This window comes from Thunnus thynnus, chromosome 1 (genome assembly GCF_963924715.1).
Source record: "Thunnus thynnus chromosome 1, fThuThy2.1, whole genome shotgun sequence".
Taxonomy (NCBI): domain Eukaryota; kingdom Metazoa; phylum Chordata; class Actinopteri; order Scombriformes; family Scombridae; genus Thunnus; species Thunnus thynnus.
In genome coordinates, this window is record NC_089517.1 from 31,871,852 (window position 1) to 31,883,694 (window position 11,843).

General features: G+C 38.8%; 1 protein-coding gene across 5 annotated transcripts in view; it reads left to right on the forward strand.

Annotated features, from left to right (window-relative positions):
- Nucleotides 1–6,143, forward strand: part of LOC137186726 (A-kinase anchor protein 13) — a 110,260-nt gene extending 104,117 nt beyond the window's left edge. For all 5 annotated transcript variants that reach the window (XM_067595790.1, XM_067595785.1, XM_067595779.1 and 2 more), the window contains 3 exons: nt 655–834; nt 1,218–1,515; nt 3,110–6,143. In XM_067595790.1, coding sequence (XP_067451891.1) covers nt 655–834; nt 1,218–1,515; nt 3,110–3,162 — 531 coding nt within the window. In that variant the 3' untranslated portion in view covers nt 3,163–6,143. The remainder of the gene's footprint in view (nt 1–654; nt 835–1,217; nt 1,516–3,109) is intronic.
- Nucleotides 6,144–11,843: the final 5,700 nt, after the last annotated feature.

The window sequence follows — 11,843 nt, forward strand, 5'->3', positions numbered from 1 at the left end:
CAAGTGAGTTACAATTACAGTCTGTTTAGCACAGAAGTCCCACAAAAACCAATTTTGGACACCTGACTATTGTTTTAAGATAGGTTCACAATTTTTCCAGTCTGTCTTTTAAGTTTACTTTCCCAAAGATCGAAGCTGTAAGGTCAAATTAAAACTGAGGATGCAAAGAAATAGCAGTAGTGTCAGAGAGAGGTCTCCCCCTTAAAAGGCAGACACCGTCTAGGCTGCAGTCTCTATTTAGTTGTTGATTTTCATAAAAAGAGGCTCACTAATAGTATAGACAGACATGTGAGCTGACACTAAATTATTCACCCAACACTGGTGAAGTCTGGACTGCCTAGTTCCTCTTTTTTTGTGTGTTCTTTTCTTGACATGGGAAACTTGTTTTCAACCAGAGATATTAAGGAACAGCTACCACAGTAGAAATGATCCGGCAAAGTTTCTGACAGTAAAAACATTTCTATTCACAGCACAGCATAAATCACCATATTCCTCAATACTATTTCTAGTTTACTTATCTTTAAATATCGAACAGAAATCGCAGTCCCAATGGTCTGAACACACTCATTGTGCACAATATTAATGATGATGATTGTATCATTGTGTATTGTAACATTTCAATAAATCAATCAATGTACCTGCCAACCACTGCAGGAGGAGGAAATATCAAAACAGCACATGGAGCTGGAGGAGGAGAAGCAGGAGCTGCAGAGCAGGAAGGAGGAGTACCAGAAAGACTTGGAGAGGCTCAGAGACGCCCAGAGGAAACTGGAGAGGGACAGGGATGCTGTGCAGCGGCAGCTCGACAAGATGGAGGAGCTCCGTCTGGCTGAGGTGAGCGGGGACGCCTTAAAAATCATAACAGTGATAAAAATGATAACATGCTGTGACACTCACTGAGCTGCGAGGGAATCAGTGTTTCACTCAATGACTCTTCAGTAGGAGTGATGTTTATGGATGCTTACGTCGGGTGCTTGAACCTGGGTGCTCTTGAAAGTGAATTTTAAAAAGCTCTTTGCGGCGTAGTAACTTGCAAACAATGCTTCATTGTACTCCAAACAGCAGAGTTATACTTACAGGTTTTTATGCCACCGGCTGTATATGCAGATAAACTTTTTATCATGTTAGACTCTTTACTGGAAATATCTTAAATTCAAGGCCAGCTTTTACAACATCTGTGCTATTACATCTGTCTGACCTCCCTCCTTTACTTTCAGCGGACTCCCTCCACGACGTCTGATGAGTTCCCCGGCAGCTCCCAGTCTCTGGAGCTGGACCCGCTGGAGCTCTCCTCCTCCTCCTCCTCCTCCCTTCCGAGGATGCAGCCCCAGAAGTCAAAGCCTAAAGGGAAAGGCCTCAATCCCTTTACCTCATCTTCCACTAACCCCAACCTGAAGGGCAGTGAAGCTAACAACCAGATCTCAAAGAGCCTGCTGCAGCTGGCCAAGAACAAGAACAAAGACAGCAAGGAGAAGAAGAAGAAGAAGGGCAAAGGAGGGAGCACACAAACTGCAGGTAGAGCATGGTGAAGGGTAGGGGTGGACGGATTTACATTTAGTTTAATTATTCACTGCCACACAGTGAGTCAGCAGGTTGGGGTTTAGTATTTTTTTTTTTTTTTTTAGTCAAGGACACATAAGATCAGAGGCATGACATTTGAAGGAGCGATGTGATAGGTAGATATGTGGATGGAAGATATAAATGAATGAATATAAGAGGGGGATAGAAAAAGATTAAGTGATCTTTAAAGCTGTGGTGCAGGACTTTTACATATAAATGAAAGTCCGTTACAAGCCCTTGCCAAAAGAGTTCACACAATGCTGATTAAGACTATCACCGCCGGGTAAATCTCTCTGTATCTCACAGCGAGTTTTTAATCTGGTGTCTGGTATGACATTCCTGCACTGGCACATCAGTAGTGATGCCTTTTACATCAACAAGCAATGATTGGTTTCCTCTCAGATTTGCCGGGGAAATCACATCATGTTGGGGCATCCCGACCCATACTGACATACTGGGTATGCTGTCTCTCCTGTGGATAAAAGCTGTAGTCATTTTAGCTCTAGAGCTGTTAATATTCCACGAGCAAGTAACCATTTAGATTCCAAATATGTGGTCAGTTTATCCAAATATCGGCTATATGGAAATTTGCTCTGAGGTTTTCGTAGCTGTGAGGAGCCGCTGGCCGCAGGACCGGCTCACGCATGTATTCATAGAACTGGAGTTACATCCAGTTAACTACTGTTTACTCTCACTGCCAGAAGGGGGAGACAGAAGTTCTGTAGGTTTTACTGCTTTTAAAAAATGCTAGTTTATAAATTTGAATACAGGATTCACTTTTAAGCACAAATCCTTGCAGCTGTGGGCAATGAACATGTCATGTTTTAGGTTGTTCTACATCAGGACCAAATGTTTTTTTTACTGAATTTTCAGTGAAAACATCTTTATCCTCAGAAGACACAGAGAGAGATATCACTAATCATAGTCTTGTCATTAAATGACACTGGCCCTCATCTTCAACAACATATTATTTGGCTTATTATGGTTGTGTACTCCAGTGATGTACGTATTTTAAAGAAATGTAGCCTATGAGTGCCAGTTTGCGTCGTAACGCTTCTTTATTTCTGCCACAGTTTACTCCGCTGTAGCTTCACCTGTTTCTCTCACATCACCGTCTCAGCTGGGTCTTAACACATTTTCTTGTGTCCTGTGACTCTGAAGCCTTATAGTTATAGTAACATGTTTTATAAACTCATCATATGTACTATACGTAAATCCACATTTACAAAGCAACTAGTTACTATAGCTGACAACTAAATGTAGTGGAGGAAAAAGTCAAATATTTCCCTCTGAACTGTTGTCCAGTAGAAGTACAAAGTTACTGTATATAATACATTATGTACAAATATGACTTGATACTGACATGAAATGTATAGATGTTCCCTCTGCTCACGATGAAGCTTTTGTCAATTCTTCAGAGGATCTCAATGGTGGCACCATCCAGGCTGATTCTGCTCACTAAACCTGCTTAGAAAATAAATGTTACAACAAATCAGCAATCTCTTCTTACAGTGACGCTGACTCCTCTCTCCTCTCTCTCTCCTGCCAGACCCCCCGCACCTCCCAGAGCCTCCTCTGGATGGAGAGATCTTCTTCTGCTGAGAGAAGTGGCTCCTCTACTCTCCTCCTCTCTAACCCATCACGCCGCTCTGACATCCAGAGGACTGTGTTACTGCCAAGTAGTAACACAATAAAAAGACTTTTAGCTAGATGATCGTAACGTAGAGCGATTTAACATTACATGCAAGAAAAATGACAAAAAAAAATGTATGTTCAGTTCAAAATATCACCACTGCTTTTAGTTTCTGGAAAATAGATTTTCAGTGGCTCTGTTTTGGTGTGCAAGTAGGCATGCTTGCACTTCATAAAAATTGGGAATGTTGAATGACGGTGCACTCTGGGGTATTCACTGTCCAAAAACAATGTTTCCTTTTCCAAAGATGTGGTTAGAATTTCTTCATTTTGAAGAATCTTACATTTCTGACAGCTCAGTATCAAATTGAAAGCATTTCACAGCGGATTGCCTCACAGGCTCTACTAAGTATGTCACGGGCTTCACTGCCTCTCTGTCTCCATGTTTGTTATGGCCCCAACTAGCTCCCTTTTCAGCAGTCTGTCCCACACAAACAGACTGTTTCAACCAGAAATATGTTAATTTACAGATGCAGTGTCCTGCCCATGTGACCACACACACACACACACACACACACACACACACATATATCCAAACGCTACTTTGAAACAGATACAAATGTCAACAAGCTCCATGTGGCACTGGAAACTGCTCACTCGGAAGCATTTTCATTGACAATTAATAGAAGAATGAAACCACAAAAGAAAATCTGCCAAAGCAGAAGTGTCCTATTAACATTTCCTAATCAAAAAAGTCAAGTGTTGTCAGTTTTTGTTCCAGCGTTTCAATCCAAAACGCTACTGCACATATTCACATCAGAATAAATCATAGCCAGACATTCCTTCACTCACCATTTGAAAAGCAGATGTGATTATGTCCACTAATTTAGTCTCCAGTTTGTAAGCAAAATGGAACTGGCACATGATAAGTTCAGTAATCTTGTGTAACGACTTGCCATCAATCATGTTTCTTGGCTATGTTTTAAATTTATCTGAATTATGGATATCTCAATTTTAGAGTGAAACTCTTCAAAATGTGCGTGCCTATTTTCCAGATTCAACAGTAATGAAAAGATTGAGACATATCTGCCTGTGTCTAATGGCTCAATTCATATCCTTTAGTGTGTTTTAAAGCCTTGGCTGGATATTAGTTTGATCCTCGCTTTATCTGCCTGTCACTGGGCTTTTATGCAGCCCTCATCGTTCATCTGAGCGAGGCTTTCCTTCGTTTTTTAATTGCATGTAACTCTGCAGGTAGCATACTAATGGCTTCTGTGTAGTAAAGAGTTCAGCTTTCCCTTTCAACCTCCCTCTTTCATTTCAGATAACAGACGCGGTAAACGAACACGGCTGATGGTTTTTGGAAATGGAGGCTGTTAATTTAGGGACAAAGCAGCTGGTTAGAGAAAATGAGAAAGGACATTAACTAAAAACACCAAATAATGTTACGTGTCCCTGTTTAGATGCTTAATGACAAAACCTGCACAGCAGGTACTGCCTGAGTATCTGATTATTTCAAATTAATCAACATTCTTCAATTTTGTTAAGCACTTTGGTCGTAATGTGTTGGTGCGGTTTTTTTTCTTTGTTATCAGTGTGAGATATCAATCAAGGGGATCTTTGTTTCCAGTTTTTTAATCAAGGGCACTGACGCTCATGAAAAGCAACAATGATCCAAAGCGAGATTGTTCACGATGTGTTGAATCACATCAAAGATGCTGCGGTTCCAGATTGTTAGTGTGGCAGGTAACTTTTATATGTTTGCAGCGTGACCTGTCTTCATTTTTCAAGCCTGTGGTTTATTCCCACTAAGGCCACAAATCTACCTGCTGGACAGGTAGGAAACAAACAGAGGAAGTTAAATAAAAAAGCCCTTTCCTGATGAATTACAGAGCAGCGTCACTGAACTGCTTCCTTGCTGCCTCTTTTGTCTCATGTTTAAGTGCTTGTTTGTTAACTTGCCGTCTGTGTTGAGGATTTGACTTGATGTCCAGGCTGGTTTATTATAGTGTGTCTTGTAAGAGGCTTACAGAACCAGCCAATTAGTTGCTTCATGTCTTTTGTTTATGGCTTCAGTGTAATCCTGTCAAAGAAACAGAGAGGAATTTGCTTTTTTTCTCTCTATTGCTTTAGGTGTGTTTTGACCACTAGGGAGCACTGCACCTATGACTAAATTAATTCACTCCCTCACACAACAACAACTAGAAAGTATGAAACTATTTTTTAATTTCCTTTTTAAAAAAAAAATATATATATATATATATTATCCCTGCTGTGAAAAATTGAGTTTTTTCTCAGCAGGTCATTGCCGTACAGAGATAATGTGATGAGCGTGGGTTCTCATACTCTGTGACATTTTCCCCACGGCATTTGTAATTGACTGCAGAAACAAATAAGTTGTCAGAGACTGTAATTGGTTATTCAGTGAAACCAGTCGGCAGAAGCAGCTTTAATATGGAAAAAACGGTTTGAGGGAGCGACAGGGCAGAACCACAAACCTCTCTCTGTAAGGGACAATCAGCAGACGCGAGTCAAGAAAATGAACTCCCTTCCCGATCATGATAGGCCTGTCCACATGACGAGTGTGTCCATCAGGTGAACCCTGCGTAGCCTTAAATCTTAACGATGAAATGCACTAGAGTAGAACCCAGCATCTTCTCAGGAGAGAGGGAAGAGCTTTTATACCTCTGCTTTCAAACGAAGGAAATGTTTGTATCATGAAAATGGTACAGGATTGTTTCATTCTCAATTATGTAAAAAAAAAGGGCAAAGACAAATGTGTAAATATGATTTATGTATAAAACAAATCAAATGTAAAAAAAATAATTGTTTCTTTTGTGATTTATTGCAGCATTTTGTAATAATGTTTTATTTATGTTTTATTCTCACCCGCTGGGTGACGAACAATGTAAAGTCATATTTCTCTCATAATAAAAAAAAATCATAATGGACATTTTGTGTGTTCTTGCTCTCGCCATGTTTCTCAAACAAGCTGCTGCACAAATTACCTGCAACATGACAAAGTTCATGACATGATGGGTTCATCATGAATATAATAAAATGTGTTTTTTTCATATTCACCACACCTATATCGATAAATGGTGAAATATGGTTACAGTAGAGTTGTGAGTTTGAAAGACAAAAAAATGGAAATGACATTGAATTAAATTTGAAATATTTAAACTTCAGTTTTCTGTTTTGGAAAATCAGGAACAGTTAATCATTTAAATACTTCATATAAAAGCATTTTGTATGACCTCCACAGGTGGTTCTCTCTTAAAATGATTACTATTTCCTTAGTAATCGCATCCAAGCGTTGGATACAATGAATGATGGGTAGTGTTAAACAGGTGTGCATGAAGATGTGATGCAGCCATGACGAGATCCGTGAAGACCTGCTATTGGCTGAAATAGTGGTTGAACAAGGGTACTGTGGGTAGACATGATTGTAGTCTTTATTTTCCAACATTTAAGGGTCACTGCAGTCTGCACAGAGGACTTTATTCAAAACTTCTATGTGCTGCTCTTTACTAAGAATTTTTGGACTCATGTCAAAGTTTTGAAACATTGTTGAGACCATTTCTTAGAGGTTTTATCCATACTGGTTCTGTTAACCAAACAGAAGCAGCAATATGAAGGCTTTTATCATGACAGTTGATATTGTGCTTCATTAGTGCATAGATCCGTATTCCCAACAAAGTTACAGCCAATAAAATGACCTCAAAACCAAAAAAAAAAGGAATTTTCCTTTAGGTTCCTCCTATTTCCTCTGTTCTGCTCTGTGTTTTGATCCTGTTGAGCACATTTCATCTCAGACACTTTATCACAACAAAAACAATTCTTCCCTTTTTCGTTTTCGGAGGCAATTAAATTGCTATCACTAAATTCTAGTCATGGTTTGATTTCCTGTTTCCATTAGTCATGTTACTTCTGTTTGAGCACCGCCACCAGAGGAAAAACTGACAACGATCTTGATGGATTGACAGCCGTGCAGGCACACAGCAGCATTTGTACCTCCTGATAAATAAAGAAGCAGCTGCTTTAATCTCTCCATGGTCTCTATGTTGCAGACAGCGCTCTGTCTGCTTGGCCCTGCAGTGTTCTGCCTCTGGGAACCTTGACTGTGAAGAATCATCGTTTTTTTTTTTTTTTTTCTTAACTGTGCGATCTTGTACATACACTACCTGTTTCATCACCATCCCATCTCTCCCCATTTCTCCCTAGATCCAACTCACCGATCGAACCACAGGATCTCTCTCCTGCACTTTCTGAAAAAAATTCTCTATCCTGTTCTTTCTACATCCGACACAATATAAACCGCAGAGACAAAACATCAGCTTATAACCACAAACAGGAAGTCAGTACCTTGATGTGGTCAGTTCTGTTTGTAAGAGGAAACACTAGAAGTTCTCCCAAATCTCTTTTTAGATTGTTCCTATCAAACCAGAGTTGTGTAGCAGGAAGTTTGTTGGTGAGCTACAACTAGAGGGTTTCATCTGCCTTTGGTTGTCATGGTGACGGGAATGCCAAGGAACATGAGGCAAACTGCTACAGCAAAACGAGATGTCTGAGACATGGTAAGAGGTGGAGAGCTGAAATGAAATCACGACTATATAATTTTTTCCAAATAAAAAATGTCAGCATATTGTAGAGGAATAAAAGACTGCTACGTTTGAGTCTGTAAAGACTGAGTGATTCATGACAAACTGTTCATGGTACATTCTTTGATTTATTAATCATCTGTCTTAGATGAGATAAGTTTGATATTGTTTAACTAATTATCATATTTTAATTGACTAAATCTGTCTGATAGTTATAACGCAGCTCTAAGTTGAAGTATGATGGAAACAGTGACAGTGAGTGACAGTCCTCCAGCCGTCAACTTCATGAAAGCATCAGCACTTCCCTCCAGACTCATCTCTCATAGAAAAAGCTCTCATTTAAAGATCTGAACTACATCTGAACTTTAATTTAGATCACTCTTCTGAACATGAAGACAGTATAAAAGTATTTAAGTACAATAAGAAATACCAAAAATAAAAATATTTAATTTCATGTAAAGGTCCAGCATCCAAAAATTTTGTTAAACTTCAAGTTAAAAAAATATTTTTTTGGCCACTTGGGTGCAGCAGAAACAAAGCTGTAAATACAACACTGACATATTATCACTTTCTACATATTATCAAATTGATGAACTTGTTAGCAACAGTTGCCCATTTACGCATCCATACAGAGCAAAATTAGCATTTATTTTGAGTCTGTCTACCTGTTTAAGGTAAGTCCAGTATTCATTCTCCTTTTAGCTATGTTTTTGGTCTCTACAAACACCTGAGGTAAATATCTGGCTCTTTGTCTGTGAAACGCTCCACTATGTCCACTAGCTAGTCGCTAACTTCGTCTTTGGTGCTGAGCAGTAAATGTACAGCAGGTTTGTGAGAAGTTTTGCACCGAAAAAGCATCGACTGAAAACAATTCTATAAGAACAGTGAAACATCACAACAATAAAGTTGCAGGATGGAAAACCAAAACAATTAGCTGAAAGACACTGGAATGCATCGTAGAGCTGATAGGAACTGCAGTTGAGTGATAACTCTCTGTGTGTTCATCAACACAAGTGATGCCTTTCACATTACAGTCACTTGATATTATTGATTATATAGCAGCTTTAAGGAAAAGTAGAAGTCTCCAAAAGATACATGAAGTATGAAAAGTAAAAGTATTCATTATGCAAAATGTCCCTTTTCATAATGTTATACTATTAAGTATATTATTCTTTTATTCTTACTGGTGCCTGAACATGAAACCAGCTTATAAATGTTGCAGCTGGTCGGGGTTGAACTAATTTCAACTACTTTATCTACTGTTAGGTAGTTTAATCAATAACAATTATATTTTATTAGCTGATCACATTTTTTAAAATGTATATCTTAATCTGCAGAGAAACTAGCATTAACTATTAGACTGATCACTGTTAGATAATGCTGTGGAGTAAAAAGTGTAATATTTCCCAGTGAAATGTTGCACAGTGGATGTTTTAATTTCACACATTTCTCTGACAACATATATATATGTGTGTGTGTGTGTGTGTGTGTGTGTGTGTATGTGTATATATATATATATATATATATATATATATATATATATATATATATATATATATATATATATATATATATATATATAATATGTGTGTGTGTGTGTGTGTGTGTGTGTGTGTGTGTGTATGTATATCCATGTATATCCTTTAATTGTTCTTAAGTACAGCACTTGAGTAAATGTACTTACTTACTTTCCAATACTGCATTAGTTCAGAGTGTGGAAGTCAACTTTTTTCCACTCTGATATTCTGACATTTTTCTGATGAGATCACATTGATACTGAGCTAAATGCATGTTTATTTATTTGACTATGTACTGAAACTAGTTGTCATGTGTGTCAAAGAATTTAAACTGAATTATGTACAGGTTTGCGTTGGTATAAAGCAGTACATATCAGTAATACCTCCTTTCTCTGCTGACTCTCTGGCCTCCTCTTCTCCTGGTCTCACTAAAGCTATTTGTTCTGCTTTGGGAAGGATGGACTCCAAGTGTGTCTTCTTATATTAGTCAGAATCCTACGGCAGGTTATTATCAACTGCTCATGAACACTTTGTTGTCTGGGGACTTTTTTTTATCCATCTGAGGGCAAAAAGTAAATACACAAAAATGAACTGACCATTATTTTCATGGTCTGGAATAGGTGCTCTGAGCTGTGACTCGTCTCCTGTTTGCAGACACACAGATTTTAAGTTCAAAGACACTGTGCTGGTCTCATGAAATGCTGTTTATTGGCTTTGTTCAATGTGAAAAAGGATAAAGGTATTTTATCTATGGTTAAGTGAGCAAATCCGACTTTCTGATCTATTCTACTGTACTATCTCAAGAAAATCTAACTGGAAAAAGATGAATAAAAATCCTCACTTACTCTCAAAGTTCAGAACTTTACCTGCACAAGAGTGTCATGTGTGGAGATCAGGTATAGTGGCTCCAGCCCTCCATGACCCTGAATAGGAATAAGAAAATGAATAATGAATAATATTAGCTGAGTAGGCTCCTTCACCTAACACATCGCTTCCTTTTTAGGAGTCATAAGATGAAAAGTTCAAGAACAAAGAGCAGAAGTTGAGGATCAGCAGCCGAGCCCATATGCAGTAACTGTGGCACAGCTGCAATGAACCCGAGTACATTCTCCCAGTGGATATTTACAGAATGCTGAGTAGATATTATTCCAGTCCTCCTGGAGGTTTGAGGGAAATCACGGCTGCGAGCAGTATCTGTACCACAGTGGGGAGAGTGGTTATGGCTGCAGCAGGGATGGAGGGCGGGGAGAGACGATGCCAGGTCCTCCATCTTGCTCAGAGATGTGAGGATGATTTAGGAGGCCTGTCTTTGCCAGGGTGTCGAGAGAGGGAGCGGGGCCGAGCAATCCTATTACTCCTCAATGACCCTGCCTTAATGCACACACAAACACACACACACACACACACACACACACACACACACACACACACAAACACACACACATTTCCAATGGCTAGAAGGCTCAGGCAGTGTTCAGGAAGTCACCACCATACTTAAACCAGCAGGAAAAGTACTCGTTGAAACCTAAACGCAAAGACTCACAATACAACAGACTAAAATACTGTTTACACTGGAAGGCAATTATGTGCCGACCTTATTACAGAAACTTACTTGCATTGCTTACTACTACTGCTTATTCAAAATCATAGCACCAATGGTTATGTGACTGCAAAGGATACTGTGTATATTATAACAAGTATACATCCATTCTAGCAGCTCTGTGAAGCTGTATTTAGCATGAAATCACCTCTGTACTTTAAGCAATTATACATACCCAATGTACGTTCACACGTGAGCGAACATACATTGGTATGTTCACATGTTCACTTGTGTGTTATCTTTTTATACCTGTCTGGATGGGGGGTATAACATATGTGTCCATTAGGAAGCAGTGTCACATTTAGTAAACCACAATGTAGGCCTACGGAAAACAGAAAAATCAGGAAACGGAATCAGTTTCGCTGTTGACATCTGTAAAAGAAACATAAAGGAATTCATATTCATCAACATAAAAGGACAGGACAATGGCAAGATGATATTAAGTGCCTTGAAGGCGGATTTAGTTTCCCATGCTCTGCTAGAGGATCACCTGGCCTACTATGCTAAAATGTATGTCCAAACTCTTAAAGACAAAATTTGAAGAAAAAAAAAACTCCCAAAAGGAAGTTGAATCAACTAATCAGCTTGCTTGATGTGCAAGTTTGCATGATGCGTTGTTGAAACTTGGGAAATGTGCAGGTTGTGTTCTCTGTGGGCCTTTACGATGTATGGTTACCCATAACACCCTTCTCTACCTACATTCACAATGACGTTTACGTGTATCACCACAGATGCATGATTCCAGTTATACATGCTCATATGACATGCTTATGTTTAGCAGGTGTAAATGTTGACCATGTTCACCATCTTAGTTTAGCATGTTAGCGTGTAATGCTAACATTTGCATTACACTAAATAAATTAAAAACACAAAGTGGGAATGTCATTAGTTTTGCATGTATTTGGACATAAACCAAAGTTTTGGACAAATTAA